The 18,776-nt window shown below is 37.4% G+C and overlaps 1 protein-coding gene across 1 annotated transcript in view; it reads right to left on the bottom strand.

Moving 5' to 3' along the window:
• LOC117299295 (plexin-A4-like) overlaps positions 1–18,776 on the bottom strand; it is a 41,533-nt gene that overhangs the window by 17,752 nt on the left and 5,005 nt on the right. The window contains exons 5-14 of the mRNA XM_033782793.1: positions 16,503–16,659; positions 14,181–14,280; positions 12,143–12,257; positions 10,972–11,106; positions 9,020–9,115; positions 8,157–8,253; positions 7,056–7,237; positions 3,882–4,036; positions 3,282–3,402; positions 829–968 (exon numbers count right to left, since the gene is read on the bottom strand). Coding sequence (XP_033638684.1) covers positions 829–968; positions 3,282–3,402; positions 3,882–4,036; positions 7,056–7,237; positions 8,157–8,253; positions 9,020–9,115; positions 10,972–11,106; positions 12,143–12,257; positions 14,181–14,280; positions 16,503–16,659 — 1,298 coding nt within the window. The remainder of the gene's footprint in view (positions 1–828; positions 969–3,281; positions 3,403–3,881; positions 4,037–7,055; positions 7,238–8,156; positions 8,254–9,019; positions 9,116–10,971; positions 11,107–12,142; positions 12,258–14,180; positions 14,281–16,502; positions 16,660–18,776) is intronic.

Here is an 18,776-nt window from a genome sequence, read left to right as displayed (position 1 = left end):
AAGAGGAGGAACTCCTCCTTTTTGGTCACGTGATTTGGGGTGATACCGGACCCTAAATTCGACAGAGCCTAGTCGGAGATTTTTGGGTCTGGGAACCAGACTACCTTAGAGTAAGCCGATGCTTGTAGAAAACAGCCTTTATACAGCAATTAAACAAACAGCGAAGACGAAACAGAGTATACTGTTCGAAACGTCGAGACCAATACGGCTCTTTTCAGAGCCCACACCATCTCATAAGAGATTTACACATGGTTGTACCCGCAACTTTACTGATTAGTTATGGTTTCTTTTTAAGGACAATACAAGACAAAACGAACAATGACATAACAAATTGCTGATGATAGAATACAAAGAATAAAATATCAGGCTAACTGAAGACGACACAAGTTAATAGATAAGTAGGGAAAAGGCTATGTGGCCGAGCGGTTAAGAGCACCGAATTCAAACTCTGGTGTTTCTGATCAGCAGAGTGTGGGTTCGAATCCCCAGCCGTGACACTTGTGTCCTTAAGCAAGACACTTAACCATTGCTTCGTCCTTCGGATGGGACGTAAAGCCGTTGGTCCCATGTGTAACGCATGTTAAAGAACCCATGTGCTGCTGTATGCGCCGTAGCACCTTGTAAACCCTTATAAGGTCCTAAATAATTGGGTCTCAGAATTCACCACATGCAATTACCTATCTTTCTGAAAGTTTGTATTATACTCAGCGCCTTGAGTACCTTGTTTGGTAGATACGTGCGCTATATAAGACTTCGATATTAATATTATTATTATTAATATTATTATTATGTTACAAAGTGAGAGAGGAGGACTTTTTCGTATCTTACCAAACGATTGCACATGGTACATTGGTATCAACCATAGCTTTGATATCGGTACCAGCGTCCATATTGACGCCGATGATGTTTATCAGAGTACCGCCAGCTTCAGGTCCAATTCTTGGATGGAAATTAATGATCATTGGATCCTACCATTAAATCGAGAAAGTCAAAAAGGTAAAGTTTCCTTCAACAGTATTTGTTTATGTTGTAAGTTATTACACTCTTTCCCGAAACCTGGCAAGGGGGTAATTTGGGTACGTAGTTGAAGTCATGGTGGGCAAGTAATAAGTCAGACGAGAAATTAACATTTTAAAATAGTTATTCTCTTTATACAGATCTTGCAAATTATCGTGACTAAAGATTTGCATAAAGCGAATAATAATTCTAAAACGTTTACTTCACGCTAGATTTCTGCACAGTAATGGTACCATGACTTCAACTACGTACCCAAAATACCCCCTTGCCAAATTTCAATACAGATCAAATATTTTAGCACATAAATAACACTAGGCAGAAATGAATGGAAACATTGCGATATTACATACGTCCAGCCCCGTGTTCCACCAATAACAAAGTGGCTCCATAAAGAAGCTAAAGACAGATAAACAAACGCCAAATACAACTGGGCCCTATTGCATAGAGCTGCTAAGCACAAAAATGTGCTTAGCTCGAAATTATTGCAATATAAAAAATATGGACATTTTGTTGGTAGTTCTGTTTTAATCAAGGAATAAATTTAATGCTAAGCAAATTTTTGAACTTAGCAGCTTTATGAAACAGGGCCCTGGTTGTAATATACATAGTAAGCGAATGAATACATGTGTAACTATTTCTCGTTTAAAAGCATCAACATTGATACCGCCCTCTACCAAAAAGGATTGATTAGGAAATTGTATAGAAAAGACTACCCTAACTTTCTTTATAGGTGTAGCAGTATGCCATGAGCAGTGTTTACTTCCCATAATGCAATGTATCACCTTATAACATGGCCGCCCGAAAGTAACAGTTGATTCTCATAATCTGGAATAAACTCGACTTATTAGCCATAACATGGGAAGTTGTATCTTCTTACAATAGGAACTGACTAAACATTACACAACTAAAGAAATAAACTTTTTAACTGTTAAAGGTCTGTATTGTACTTGATTATCAACCAGATCGACCAAACTGTTAATTTTACACAAAAAATAGATAAATATCTTCACTGATGTACTTTTTGGAGGACAAAAAACACAATGTCCACAAATTTACACTAAACTCACACAGTTTGAAGATAATGATAGTAGAAACCTGCCCTGAAAAAAATAACTTGCTGAGGTGCCGTAGTTTTTGACAGATGAGTAAAACAATGTCATGGAAATAATTTTCGTCTGAGTGATCATGATACGAACATTATTTTAGCATGTCAAAACGAATTTGCTTTACATTGTTTTACCCATTTCTCAAAAAACTACAGCACCGCAGCAACTAATATTTTGAGGTAGGCTTCCTAATATCATTATCTTCAAACTGTGTTAGTTTAATGTTATTCTATGAAAAGTGTGTTTTGTGTAAAAAGTACCCAAATCCTTTTTAAAGCCGTTATACACTTTCGGTACAGAAAAAAAAGTCCACTGATTTACAAATAACTTACAAGATTTACAGAAGGTAATGGTGAAAGACTTCTCTTGAAATATTATTCCGTGAAACACTTTACTTTTTTGAGAAAACATTAAAACAATATCAATTCTCGATAGCGAGAATTACGGATTTATTTTAAACAAAATGTCATGACACGGCGAAACGTGCGGAAACAACGTAGGGTTTTCCCACCGTTTTCTCCCGACTCCGATGACCGATTGAGCCTAAATTTTCACAGGTTTGATATTCAATATATAAATTGAGGCTCAAGCGGTCATCGGAGTCGGAAGAAAATAACGGGAAAACCCACCCTTGTTTCCGCACGTTTCGCCGTGTCATGACATGTGTTTCAAATAAATCCGTAATTATCGTATCGATAATTTGTATTGTTTTAATGTTTTCTCAACAAGTAGAGCATTTCATGAAATAAAATACCAAGGGAAGTCTCTCACCATTACCTTCTGTAAGCGCTGTAAGTTATTTGTAAATCCGTGAACTTTTTTTTGTTTTGTTTCGATGTTCAATTGCTTTAAATGAATCGTGTTGTTTCGGTGTGTATTTCAATGTTATTCCAGCCTCTCTCAAGATATATCGGGAATTTTAAAGTTTAAATATCAAACTGTTTTTCCCCAAAATGTGCTTCTGTTTTTAAAATAAAAATAAAACTGTTCGATTTTATTGGAGACTTTGAAACGCTTGGTGGCAGCAGACCAGGTAAATTGCCATTGTTTACGTAGTTCTGAATATGCGCACATTCCCTGCCATCAAGCCAGCCATCAAACCTGCCATCAAGCGTCCCAAAAGTCTCCCATTGCTCGGCGTAAAAACTTGTGTTTTACCGTGTACGTGAAGTCCACTTTCCCCGTACTCTGCAGGGATGCGTCCCCGTCGACAGGAGCCACTGAGATGGTGACAGAGTGCGTACTATACTGACTCATTGGAGCTGTGAGACAGCTTACACTGTGTTGAAACAAAATATACATCACTATTGAATTTTCTTTCAATTTCAAATGTTAAAATACATTATCCACAAGAGATGAGCGTCGATTCTGTGCTTACGGTTAAAGCCGAACCATGAAACTATTGGGCCATGATGATGGTGGTGATTTGAAGATGAGGCCGTCACGGACACGTGCCGAATGAGCTAGAGTAGAGATTTATTTTGGGGCTTGCATTATTTTATTCAAATTAAGTAGTTTTCTGTTTCTATAAATTAATTGTTACAGACACTGGAAACTGCCGGTAGTCACTAAGTTTACTTGTTAGCACAAAAACTTACTTGGTAACGAGCAATAGAGGGCACACAAAGTTGTGCAACAAGGGTGCTTTTTCTTTTACTATTCTCTTGCAACTACGACGACCAATTTTGAGCAAATTTTTCACAGAAAGCCGAAGACGTGGTTTCAAAAAGGGCCTATTATTTTGACATGGGTTATCACCTTTGACCAGTGATGTACTGATCTTCAAGTCCAGTCAGGTCGCAAGGCTGCTGACCAACCATCACACTTCGGACGTCTTGAAATCTTTGACCGATATTGGTTCCGATGACTTTAATAACGGTATTGCCTTCCATTGGACCAGATACAGGAACTACCTGAAATAACAGTCATCATAACAGCTATTGATAACAGGGCCCAATTTCATAAAACCTGTAAGCACAAAAAAGTTGCTTAGCATGAAACTTCTTCCTTAATACAAACAAGATTAGTAGGATTTGAAACTTTGCATGGTTGAAATACACCAAGTAATGACTATCTCTAATGAGTAGGGGTGGTTCTGAAAAGAACCGTTGGTTTAACCCGACGTTTCGATCAGTGTGCTCTGAAGACGACCAGAGCACATTGATCGAAACGTAGAGTTAAACCAACGGTTCTATTCAGAACCACACCAACTCATTATGGATAGTCATCACATGGTGTTACCGCAAACCTTTCCTTATTAAAACAAGATTACCAACCAAATTTTAATTTGTTGCATAGTGCTTGTTACTGTCATTCAACTGTTGTTAGCTTATCCTGAAAATCATTTAGAAATTTGGTTTGTTATCCTGTTTTTATTAAGGAAGAGATTTCATGCTAAGCAAATTTGTGTGCTTACAGGGTTTATGAAATTGGGCCCAGTTGACAATGGGAGACTTTCGAGTTGAACAATAGGTGGCAGCGGACTAATTGTTTAGCTCGTTCTGAGCATGCTAATAATTTTGGCTTTGACAATGAAAAAAGGGTCATTTTTGCGTTACAACTATACGTGTTTCTAAGCTTGTGTATCAATGAGCACGTGGTCAACATGCTGAAGGACCCTTTAATTGCGAAAAGACTATATTGGTTGGCAAACGCCATAGAGATGTGCACTAAGCAAACACACAATGTTACACTCTAGAACTAAATAGTGAATCCAACACTTGCACGAGTTCGGTAAGTGACTACACTTTGAAAGTGTTGAATCCAGCATTTAATATGTTACATCCAGCTTGTTAAAGTCACCTGCAAATATATATATTTTTTTAAACATTAGAGTATATGTTTCTGAACAATAAAATATTTTTTTTGAGTAATTGTTTTCAACGATTTATATGTTTAAACAAATAAATAAAGTTGTGTCGGGTAACTACGCCTACCCCTTTTGTGACTTCAATCGAGGCAGACTTTGCCTCGATCGAACATCGAACACACGTACGGACGTACATTCAAGTCCTAGCCGTAAGTTTGTACGTTTCGAAAAAGTTTTTTTCTTGCATTTTTCCAGCAATGTCTACCAGGTGTATTGCTGGATGCAGCAAAACAAGTAAAGATGGGGTCAGTTTGCAAGTCTTTGCCAGCGCTGTGCAGCAAACACTTCGAGCCGTCGTCCTTCGAGAATCCGGAAAACACTACACATTTTGACACAACGAGAAAAGTTCTTTTCTAAAACAAGACGCCATCCCAACATTTTTTCCAGCTAGTGGTGATGTCGAAGTAGGTACCTGAAAGACGTAACAACCTCAATGAGCATTTGACTAACGTGAAACAAATCAGGTATTGTTTCAACTTTGAGGGCATATTTTTAGCTTGCGCCAAGCGTCACTATCTTGTGTTGGCACTGCATGCGGTTCTCGCGCCTCGATTGACGTCACGAACAGCGCCCCCTCGGGTCGGGCTTATTTTCAAATTTGTAAAAAAAACATGGAAACTAAGTGGTTTTAAACCGTATTTAGTTGTTTATTCATATTCCACTCATCAAAACACATTATTCAGTGAAAAAGCTTTACTTTGACAAAATACCACTTCCAGGTGACTTTAAAGTATTTGGTCAACTATTTAATAACCAACGGGAATAACCAATACAAACTAGTACTTGTGATTGGTAATTCCCATTGCAGAAAATTAATGAATGTGTAAGGAAGAACATTATTTTCTTCCTCCATGGATATGAACGCTTTGTATTGTGGCATTATGAAACAATACAACAAAACACAACAGTACAGACAAACATGTTGTTGGTGTATCGTATTATCACCATCAGCGCCTTGCCCGTGGGGGGTGTGTGTGTGTGTGTGTGATCATAGTACTGTGTAGCAAGCAACACGCAACAGTTAATGCATAACTCATATATGAATAAAATCCACGCAACAGCGCCCCCTACTGATTCTGCCGCAACTGAGCTGGAAAACGAATACACATTTTGACCTCGCAATCACATTTCACATGGGGATTCGCAATCAAAACAACATTATATTCATACAATCATTGCTTGTCGATTGTATGGGAACATTGGGGCACACCAGGCATGGTGTACACCATTTAAACTATTTGAAACAGGTTCAGAATTAACTACGTTTTTTTATTGTTTGCCTTTTTCCGTAATATATAGCAAATTTTCTTGAAGATGTTTTCAAAGTGTTGAAATTATGCTGTTTTTCTCCACAAAATATTTTTAGGAGAACAAATTCAGTATCAGTATCAAGAAAAAGGAGGGTTAGATTTGTTTATCCTTTGGTGCTCAAATCAAGCTGAAAAGTGGAAGGGATAGATTTGTTTGTCCTTTGCTGCTCAAAACCAACCAAAAAGTAGGAGGGGTAGATTTGTTTATCCCTTGAAACTCAAACACAGCAAAATGTGCGATATATTGTAACAAATAAGTGAAATTTATCTATTTTTAAAACGTTAGCATTGCAAATCTATATTGATTCGTAAAATCTACAGCATGTTTTTCACGATTTGGAGGACAAAATGGTAAAACAAAAACTTATTGCTTTAAAATCCTGTTTCGAGATATGAACTTGACAAATAACCAAAAATAAACAGGTTCACAATTAAATAAACAATTTTTAGTTTTGTACTGTTTTGGTAATATATAGCAACTTTTCTTGAAGATGTTTTCAAAATGTTAAAACTATTCTGTTTTTCTCCACCCATTTTCTGGATCAGTTTGACCTGGAATCCGTCACAATGTGTCCCGGAATCCGACTCAAATCACCGCTTTTAACCAAACTTCTGGTCAAAATTACACGGATTCCGGGTCACAATGACACAGATTCCGGGTCAAACTGACCCAGAAATTGGTCTGGTCCCCTTGGACCAAAATCCCGGTCAATTCTGACCCTGGAGTTTTTAGAGCGTACGTCTTTTTCTTACCCTTTCTAAATATGGTGCCGGACACTGACCACCTGGTGCTAAAGCGCTGTTCGAACACACTGTGTTTTCTATGTTCGCACATTGGGTACCACACCAACGACATTTCAGTTCCGGTCTTGCAGTGTCTACTGACAAACATCGACTGCAGTCCAGCCGATCTACATGGCATTTGTAAAGCGTAACTGCAAAAACGAATGACACATTTCTTGAAATACTCACTTCCACTGAATTGAGAATCTGTATATACATTGTTGTATGTTTTTGTATTTAAAGCCATTTTACACTTTCGGTAAACAGTATTGTCCAAGTCCCACACTTCGTGTATCACAACTTATATATAAAATAACAAACCTGTGAAAATTTAGGCTCAATCGGTCATCGGAGTCGGGAGAAAATGACGGGAAAACCAATATTTTCTCACAAAGCAAATCATTTCATGGACCAATATTTCAAGAGAAGTCTTTCACCATTATCTTCTGTAAACCCTGTAAATTATTTGTAAATCTGTGAATTTTTTTTTTTTTTTTTCTGTACCGAAAGTGTATAATGGCTTTAACTAAAGGCCAATGGCTGCCCATATAAGCCTTCCAAAATTATAAAATCTACGTGTTTCAGCAATTCTCCCGAATCGATAGGAAAGAAAGCTCAGAGGGGAAGTAACTGGGTGTTTAGCATTTCACCAGTAATATACAAATGCACTTAGTCAAACATTCTTCAGCGTTTGTGTATTCGCGCTAAGTAATTCGTCTTGCCAAAAAAAGTAATTGACCCCAGACTAAAAGGTAATTGGCCCGGGCAGAATGAGTAAATGGCCCGGTTAAAAAATTAATTGGCCCGGGCAAAATAGTAAATCGCCCAGGCAACATTGTAGTTCGACCGGGCAATATTACTTGGCCTTTGCAAAATAGTAGTTGGCTAGGGCAAAATAATAATTGGCCCGGGCGAAATAGTAAATGAGCCGTGCAAAAATTTAATTCGCCCGGACAAAGTAGTTATTCGCCCGGATAAGTTATTTGCCCTGGCAAAATAATAAATCCTATAAAAAAGCCTCCGTATAAAGGTGTCCGTTTTTGTGTACAACAAAATTGTATTTTTGCTCACCGTTGAATTTGTTGAAATCGTCCAGCTCCCGGTCATTGTTCCAACTTATTGACAGTTGCGCAACAAACTCATTCACATCATCCGCCTCATACGTGTACTTAAAAGGAAAACAACAAATGTTTTCAGAAATTGATCATCTGTGATCTTCTAGGTAAGAGTTGTGTTTATTATGTGTGTTAATTGTAATGATGTTAAATTTGCATTTGGGACAAATTAATATTATTACTTTTTGATATGATTTGAGGGTATAACCCTGGAAAGCGCCCCCTATATATTGTCAACGTGCAATCGTAGATCAGTGAGAACACTCACAATGCATGGGTTCTGTGCATATTATATTAATATAGTTTAGAAATATGAAGACAAAAATGTGTGTATGCCTTCTCTTACTTTCTATGGATGCTATAAGAATCCTGAGCAGATGTGGATGGTATTTACTTAATTTTGGAAGAAAAACAAATAATATATTTTTTTTTTACCACACACAAACTGTACAGTGGCAGCAAGACACGCACTTACGGACTAACTAATTTTATTTTCCAAACCCCAGGCTAAATTGGGCGCCAAAGTCTGCGATTCCACTTTAAGGTGTTGACAGATGCCCCAGTACAGGATAGCAGGTCCAGTGGATTTGATTTCCAGATGTGGCAGATGATAAACCAATTGGTCAGTGAGAGCTCTCACAGTTGTGACTTGCTCGAGATACAATGAGTAGATCCTTATTAACGGTGCTTTAATACGAAATGTTTTAGACAAACAAAAACATGATATAGCTATTTGACATTAAATATGCGAAAAGAAATATGTTTGCACAGTCTATAATGTATTATTACTTATCCTTTTTAGCAACTTGTAATACTTACCGATCGACTATTACATATGATGACGTCATCTGATACTCTAGTAGCTTTGACACTCTGTTGCAGGTTGTCAATTAACAAGGAACACTTATAGTTGAGCTAGCATGAAAAAGAATGAGCTATGAGAGTTACAACAGTAAACAAGGATGTTTCACTCGTGCATTGTCTCAGTAAAAACAAAAAATGATTGTCTTACGTCAGACAATATTGGTCTGAAGATACAAGGATATTACCTCAAGAAAGTTTGGGCGTATTTAAGTCATTGAGTATTACTAGAGAATAATAAACGAACAAAACACCATTACATTACCTCTTTCTCAAAGACTACCTGACATCGAAGGGAGCCGTTTCTCACAATGTTTTATACTTTCAACATCTTTTCAGTGCTCGTTACCAGGTAAGTTTGTTTGCTTATTATTTTTAGAACCAATAGTGTCCATTGCCATTAATAATTTAAACATTTTGTTGCCTATTTTAATGCACATATCATTAAAAGTAGATCAAGGCGCTTTGTAACATGATTATCACTGAACCAACTTTCTTAAAGACCTGCTCGAACGAAAATGTCAAGTCGTAAACTTTTCTGAATTTCATTTCAAATGTTTTCAATGAATAAGGAAATCGAGTCATATGATTATAAATAGATTTCAATTGTGTAAAAAGAAAACATTTTGAATCTCCTTATCCATCGCTTTTCTTAAAGATTTGCGAAATGCTCCGTTACGTAATTACTCTCAAAACGTCACAGTTGGGAGCTCCAATTTTTAAAGCCGCTTTGTTGGAGCGTGGATGTCACAAATTACAAAGCAAACTCCCACAAATGACGTCAAAGCATTGTCCTTTGACGCGCGCCGTCAACAGCAGAAGTGTTTTTAGTTTTTTCAAAACCTGTAGGTTGGTAGCTGTTTTTTTAATCGATTATTACGAAACTTTTAGAAGTGTACACCATAATATCAAACATACATTAAAATGGTGACCAAGTGCATTATAAACAAGTTAAAACAGCATTTCCGTTCAACACAATCCGCCCAAGTAGCTGTTTAACTCCGAGCATACATCCCCTAGCTGCTTCACTTGGTGCTAAGAACACATCCTGTCTAGAAAAGGCTGGTCATAGAGAGAGTGCATTATAAGTTCAATAAATTATTTATTATTATAAGCCCTCTGTGGTTTATAATCTTAACTTTCAGTCGGCGATTATTTACGACCTGAGCGTAATACCCCTTTCACATATACTGACGCCACTCCAAACGTGAAATTAGATTAACTATTTATCATCAAAATAGTATGACATTTCAGTCAGAAATATTTAAAGGGACGCGTTCTATAGACCATTTAAGTTTCATATTAATCTGGCCATGGTCTTCACAATTGTGCTTCCTACCGTTTATGTAATGTTCCTTTAAAGGCAGTGGACACTATTGGTAATTATTCAAAAAAATTATTAGCATAAAACCTTTCTCGGTAACGAGTAATGTGCATTATGTTGAGATACACCAAGTGAGAAGACTATAGTCTTTGACAGTTCCCAATATTGTCAAGTGTCTTTAAAGACAGTAGACACGGTTGGTATTTGTCAAAGACCAGACTTCTCACTAGGTGTATCTCATCATATGCATAAAATAACAAACATGTGGAAATTTGAGCTCAATCGGTCGTCGAAGTCGCGAGATAATAATGAAAGATAAAACACCCTTGTCACACGGAGTTGTGTGCTTTCAGATGCTTGATTTCGAGACCTCAAATTCTAAACTTAAGGTCTCGAAATCAAATTCGTGGAAAATTACTTCTTTCTCGAAAACTACTCCACTTCAGAGGGAGCCGTTTCCCACAGTGTTTTATACTATCAACAGGTCTCTATTAATCGAGACCAAGTAAGGTTTTATGCTAATAAAATGTTTGAGTAATTACCAATAGTGTCCACTGCCTTTAAGTTATAACAACATGTGACAAACCTCGTTGGAGTCTGGTATGTTGGAGACATTGACTTGTATTTCTTGTTGAATGTCGACTGGAACAAGAACCTCCCCATACTGCGGTTGTAGCTGAGGACATAAGGTTGGTCCTCGGTTTGCTGCCCCAGCAGGATTCTAAAGTAGAGCCACATAAAACATAAAACAACGAGTGAAATTGTAGACACTTTTCACACGAGAGCCTAGTGTTCCAGCATTAGTGAAACTGTATAATTAACGGTGATTTAAATAACAAGTTTCTGTATCTGTTGGGTAAATTGTTTTCAAACTTTTATCAAATTTAATCAATATGTTATCATATTTTGTGCATATGCCTACAGCTTTTCTTCTCTTTTTAAGTCAGGGTGTTGATGTTTTTTTTAGTTGTTTACAATAACGAATGTAAACACGCCAGTTTAGATCTGTTTAACTTCTGTCGGGTATTTTGTGATATTTTGAATAAACCCTATTGAATCGAATTGGAAAAAAAAAGCAAACCGATGACAAAAAACATAACACGACGAGTAAATGTATATGCACTTTTCACAAAAGATCCTGTTGCACATAATAATTTTAACAAAACAAAAGCAGGAAGGGCCTTGTAATTGGATCCTGAACAAACAAACTATCAACAGGAAACACAGATGAGTTTGCTGGTTTTACTTTTAAAGACACTAGACACTATTGGTAATTGTCTATAAAAATAACAGTCTTCTCACTTGGTGTATCTTAACATAAGCATAAAATGACAAACCTGTGAAAACTTGAGCTCAATTGGTCGTCGAACTTGCAAGATAATAATGGAAAAAATCACCCTTGTCACACGAAGTTGTGTGCATTCAGATGCTTCATTTATTTATGTATTTATAACAGTGTCCACTGCCTTTGATGCGTTTCAAATAGTTATAAAATACTTCCTCAAACTTTATTTGCTCTATTTGATATGTTTATAATTTATATCAGTATACTAATTTATAATCTCCAAATATCCTGTACGTGCCGTGTGTCATTTTTCTCTTGCAACTTCGATGACCAACTGAGCCAAGATTGTCAAAGGCTTGTTATTTTATGCATTTTGTTGGGATACACAAAGTTAGAATACTTGTCTTTGACATTAACCGAGGGTGTCCAGTGCCTTTAAACAAACAGAAAATAATATAATAACATCACCAACATTGAGACCGTTGACAATGGAGAATTCGTTGGAACAGTCAGTACTTTGATGGGCGCATGTATTGTCAAATACGCACCAATCACAGTCCCAAGAACTTGTTACGCACTCGCCACAACTGTACAGATACAATCAATTCCCAATGTGTCAATAAAACGTGGAGAAATTCATTTGATTAATAAGAGGAAATAATAATAATAATAACGATAACGATAACGATAACGATAACGATAACGATAACGATAACGATAACGATAACGATAACGATAACGATAACGATAACGATAACGATAACGATAACGTAACGTTAACGATAACGATAACGATAACGATAACGATAACGATAACGATAACGATAACGATAACGATAACGATAACAAAACGATAACGATAACGATAATGATAATGTTTGATAATGATAATGATAATGATAATGATAATGATAATGATATCGATAATGATAATGATTGATAATAATAATGATAATGATAATGATAATGATAATGATAATGATATAATGATAATGATAATGATAATGATAATAATAATAATAATAATGACATCATTTAATTTCGGGCATGCGGCAAAATTGATCTTTTAAATTAACACCAATATTTTAGCGACCTGGAGTATTGTCACCACCCTTGGCAACCACCATTATAAGCCATTGGACACTTTCTGAACAGAACAACAATTTAAAGTTCACATATTTACAAATAACTTACAGGGTTTACAGAAAGTAATGGTGAATGACTACCCTTGAAATATTGTTCCATGAAATGCTTTACTTTTTGCGAAAACTTTAAAACAATTATCAATCCTCGATACCGATTATAACGGATTTATTTTAAACACATGTCATGACACGGCAAAACGTGCGGAAACAAGATAGGGTTTTCCCGTTACTTTCTCCCGACTCCGATGACCGATTGAGCCAAAACTTTTCACAGTTTCGCTATTTTATGTATAAGTTGTGATACACGATGTGTGGGCCTTTGGACAACACTGTTACCGATGTTGTGGGATTGCTTCAAAGTAAATAATTGTAATAAAAGTTCAAACCTTGTACAACAGCGGGAATAATATATTATACAGTATGCATCCCCTGAACAAAAATAAACTTTTAACACCGAAAGGGGATTTACATTCTTTGAACCCTGCATAGGAGAGAGATAGCCATGTTTTTTGTTGGGCACAATTAACGTTTTTTGTTAATTACTCCTCTCATGAATAAAGTAGAAAGCCTTCTTTTTACTTCCTCAATTATACGATAGAGAAACATAATGGAGAAGTTGAGTGGCCTAACTTATCCGGTTTATATGCTACATCCATATCAAGTTTCAAGATTCAAAGTTCCAGGGGATTTCCCCATAGACTAATGTTGAAAGCAATACTTAGCAGTATATAACATGTACCAACGTACTGCTGCACTGAAAATGCCAGGCAAGCTGCTTGTCTGTCATCAGATATTAACCTTATAGGCTTGAAGGTGCCAGCTGGCAGGCCTCACCGAAGCTTGCAAAGAGTTTCTTAATGTTGAGGTAAGGGGGTGGAGATTTTCTTCGACTTCTTGATTGGAGCGTCTGAAGAGAACACTAAAGGTCTTGTGTTTGTCCTCTTTTTCAGTCAAGCATGTATTTAGTAAAGCAATGGGGATGCCATGAGTAACAAAATGTCTTTACTTGAAATCCTCCTTCCACCTCCTCCCCCCCCCCAATCCATGCCCCAATAATGCAGCAATGGGTGCGTTCGTTTAGCTTCCCTGGGTAGACCCCGGTGTGTGGCGGTTTTTTTCCCAGGACGAACGTGTGCAGATAATAACCCACGGTTTTCCTGGGGAAAAAAAACCCGCCACACACCGAGGTCTACCCAGGGCAGCTAAACGAACGCACCCAAATCCCCCCTGTGTTGGGTGTATAGTGTGTAGCCTACCTAGAGTAATAGTGTATTAGTGTGCCATGGTTTTTCATGGCCCGCTCATCAGAAATGGGTTTTTGTCTGCTTAGAGTGGAATGCAAGTATACAATGGGATCAAACTTACCTTTTGTGCCGTGAACATTGATAGAAAGTGAACTCGGTGGAGATAAACGCCACCATGGAAACCGATGAAACAACACTAAGCTGCATGTACACATGGTCCTCTGTAAAACAGAAAATTTGAACACGAGTCCCTTTGAAACCACGCATTATGCTTCGGGCTCCTTCAGTCATTTTGAAATCGTGAGGTTTTGTTTTAGCAAGAGCTCCATGAAGGTTGACAGGGCTTTTGACTGAGCCGAAGCTAAACCTGTGGCTTCGAAAAGGCCGTAGTGAGACAGTCATTATGTAATAATAATAATAATAATAATAATAATATAATAATAATAATAATAATTTGGGGGGCTAATCATCCTTACTCGCAGCTAAGAGCTGAATTGCGAAGGACGCGGCTACAACGTGTTCGAGAAGCAGGCATGCAAGGGCGCATTCAGCTGCCAGCCACATCAACCCATAATGACCACGGAGCACAGCCAATATCGAAAGTGTTTGATTTTTTTCCTGAGGGAGGAAAACCGGATAGTCTGGAAAACCCTCGTGGCACAGCAGAGAACCAACGCACAACTCAACACACATATGGCCCCGACCGGCAATCGAACCGGGGTCACCTTGGTGAGAGGCGAGCGCTTTACGGAAAAGCCAACCGTGCCACCCATGTATACACACCTGCCCATTAATTTACGGAGTACAAAGTTGCCAACGCGAAAGGAAATACATACAAAGTTATAATGGTTCAGGCAGAGAATTTCATCGAAATGCAGTGCTCTCTCGTTTAAATATGTACATTCCGTATTTAGTATGCTATTTAAAAGTTGTCCAGGCAGTTCTCATTTTGAGCCTGACTTTTTTCGGGTACTTTTTTTAAGATGTCCACAGATTTACACTAAACTTATACATGGTTTGAAGATAATGATAGTTGATACCTTCCCTTCAAATATAACTAACTGAGGTTGTGTAGTTTTTGAAAAATTAGTAAAACAAGTCACACAATTTGTCTCAGGAAGACGAAAATTAGCATGTAAAATCTCATTAAACCCGTTATGATATTATACCAAAACTATATAGCATAACAGGTTGATACGTTTTTACATGCTAAAACTGAGACGAAAATTATGTGTTTTACTCATTTCTTTAAAACTACAGCACCTCAATGAGTAAAATTTCAAGGGAAAGTTTCTACTACTTTCAGACTGAAAGTACTGTTTGGCTGTGTGTACATTTGAATCACCATAGCATTTGACAAAATCGAAACATTGTGAGAAAGGAAAGATGACCCTTTTCCGACGGAGTTTGTTAAATGAAAGTAAATGGGAAGCAAAATACAGTTGGCCTTCCGCAAAGCAGGAAATAACCCTTGGCTATAACATACAGCACTTTAGAGTCACAGGGTTTAAGTACTCTTTTGTTAATCATGGCCAGCTTGAAATGGGTTGTCTCTATCCCTAGTTCCCTGCTCTTCCCTCTCCCACCATGTTTGCTGTCCTTTCACAATCTACCCTTACTCTCTCATCTATTATTCACAAGTTTCTTGTTGTATCCAAACCTTATGTCAATCATCTTCATTCAGGACCAGTGCTTTAGTTGCCATAATTAGCATGTATGCATTTATGTAGTTCTGTTCAACATATTTTTTTTTTTTTTTGTCCTATTACCATCTTCTTACTTGCAATTACATGTATTGTTATTGTTCTTTGTGAAATGGGCGAATAAATAATAATAATAATAATAATTCATAAATAACTAAGACAGTTTATCCATTCTGATTGGTCGAGAGGGCATCACGAGGTGTTGTTTGAACGGTTAACATAACACCAGTAAAAAGTGTTATAACATGGGCGTGACACGCGCGCTTGCACCTGTGCGTATAAGACAGTTTCTTCATTCCTATTGGTCGAGAGCAACGGCTGAAACAGTTGTGCAACATCACGCGATACGCGTGACGTGCACAGCAGCTCCTTATAAGGAGTTGTTTACCCGAGGGCCTAACCATTTCATAGCTGGAGGGGTGTTGTGTTGAAAGAAATCATTGAATAATTATAATTTTTGAATTCATTTTACTTTTTTAACTGAAAGTGTTGATGTTTTATGACCGAAAAGGTATTTATGAAGGGAACCAAAGTGTGTTGAATCGGTTTTCAACTAGTGGTTTAAACCCGCCGAGGCCTGGTTCTAGATAATTTACCTCGACTTCGTCTCGGTAAAATTATCAAGTCCAGGCCTCGGCGCGGGTTTAAATCACTAGTTGAAAACCTCTTCACCACACATTGATTCCCTTATAATAACACTGCATAGAACAATTTAGAGTTATGCCAACTTGGGTATATACCATTTGGAGGGAGGTTTGGCCGAGCAATTGGTGGAGGAATGCTACAAGCGACAGTATTTCCAGTTGTCGTTCCCTGATACACTGGCAGATCATTAAACTTGCAAGAGTAGGTCTCGCCATCTTGAAGTTCGGGGAGGCGCTTTATAGTCAGTACGATCTGAAATTGTTAGATGAATTACACCATTATTTATTTATAGCTCATGGAAAAATATTATTATGTGGATTCAGGGTTAACAATCGTTTAATATAATAATATCGAAATCTTATATAGCGCATGTATCTACCGACATTGTTCTCAAGGCGCTTAGTATAATATATATACATTTTTACAGAAAGATTGGTTAAACAGCCAATAAAGGATGATCTCAAATATATTGATAACAGTTTTATAATAGCTGTAGTCCATAGGAAACATAAACAAAATATAACGAGTCTCTTATCTCACGTTAAAACATGGTAACATGTTTTTTCTACAGAACACTTCTAGCCAAATTTCTGGAAAAAAACGTGAGGTCAAACAAACCTGCGCAACAAAGAAATCGTGATGTCAGTGGCGGTTATTTGGTTAGGAAAATAGCGCCCTCAGTTTTACAAAGCTGGAGAACTGTGTTCAACCCAACTAGTGGAATATCGTCACTGGCGTCAAGAGGTCATTATAATAGATATGCCCTTTTTGACTCTCGGCGTAAAAAGCCACGCGGCCGGGTGCATTTTAGACTCGAGTTATTCATTACTAAATGCAATTTTTTAGAGTAAAATGGCTATTAACCGGTAGCTACGATGTCTATTTTGGCCATAAAAAGGTAATAGTTGAAATATTGAGATCATCCTTTATTGTTAAGACCGAGACCCAAGTTGGACGGGAACTGTTTTGTGACTTGTTTTGCTCATTTCTAAGGGGCTACAGAGCCTCAGTAGGTGGTATTTCGGGAAAGTTTTCTACTGTCATTGTCTTCGGGCCCTGAAGGTTTGGTGTGAATCTGTGGACATTTTGAAAAAATACCCGAATCCTTTAAGGGCCTTAGTTGTATTGTGGTATGTTTTTATACGTAAGTTCTTGTGTATATCGTTTGTGTAATTGCTTTTTACTTGCCAAATTTTGTTTGAAATTTGACTGCAGATTTAGAGTGTTTAAAGTCACCTGGAAATATATATGGTTTTTTTTGTTCAAACATATAAGTCTATGCTTTTGAACAATATTACAATTTTCTTAGTAAACGATTTATATGTTTAAAAAATAGATAAAGTTGTCCCAAGTACGGGCGGTTGTGGCCGCGAAATAGCAATATTGGTCCGGTCCGACGTCTTTTTCAGCGCTGTGCGGCGACACTTCTAGCCGTCGTGGTTCGAATCCGGAATACACCGCACATTTGACATGATGAGAAGGGTTGTTCTAAAACATGACGCCATCCCTACAACGATTCCAGAGTGGGAAGTCAACCAGGTACCTGGAAGACGTGGCGAACCTACAGTCATGAGCGTATATGCCAATCGTGAAAAGTTTGAATTTTGAGGGCACGTTTTAAGCTTGCGATTCACCGTGCAGGGTAATACGAGTGGACCTTCCGCATGCACAGCAGCCGTGGTGCGTGCAGTCTGCTGGGTGACCGTAATTCTGTACTAGGCATCATCGATCAGGTACCCAGAGGTAGTGTACGGGTCCAGACTACATTATTTTCTCTTCAAATATCGCGACTCGATTGACAATACGAACATTGCCCCTTTCGGGTCGGAGTCTAATCTTAAATTTGTAAATAAAATGAGAACTACTTGTTAAGAACCTTAGTATTAACTAAGGTTCTTAAAAAGTAGTTCTCATAACAAACAGTTAAAACTGTTTGTTTACATTCCACTCAACAAAACACATATCTTAATGACAAAAGCTTTTACTTTGGAAAAATACCACCCCAGGTGACTGTAATGTAAATAAATGTGAATTTTTTTAAGAGCTAAGTCTGGGAGAGCACATCTTTTGTTTATCACATTACTTTTTTTTTTCGTTTTGCCCTTCCCTGGACGGCATGTGCTTGGTTTACTGTTTTGTCCGAAGAATTAAAAAATAAAATAAAATAAACAACACTGACAGTATGATACTAACAAACCCTGAGCATCAAAAGGAGATAAATATTTCACCCTTTCATTTAAAGGCACTGGACACTATTGGTAATTACTCAAAATAATTTTTATCATAAAAAGTTACTTGGTAACAAGCATTAGAGGGTTGTTAATAGTTTAAAAAATTCTGAGAAACGACTCCCTCTGAAGTAACATAGT

This window comes from Asterias rubens, chromosome 14 (assembly GCF_902459465.1).
Source record: "Asterias rubens chromosome 14, eAstRub1.3, whole genome shotgun sequence".
Lineage (NCBI taxonomy): Eukaryota > Metazoa > Echinodermata > Asteroidea > Forcipulatida > Asteriidae > Asterias > Asterias rubens.
This window is presented reverse-complemented; position numbering and strand designations above follow the sequence as displayed.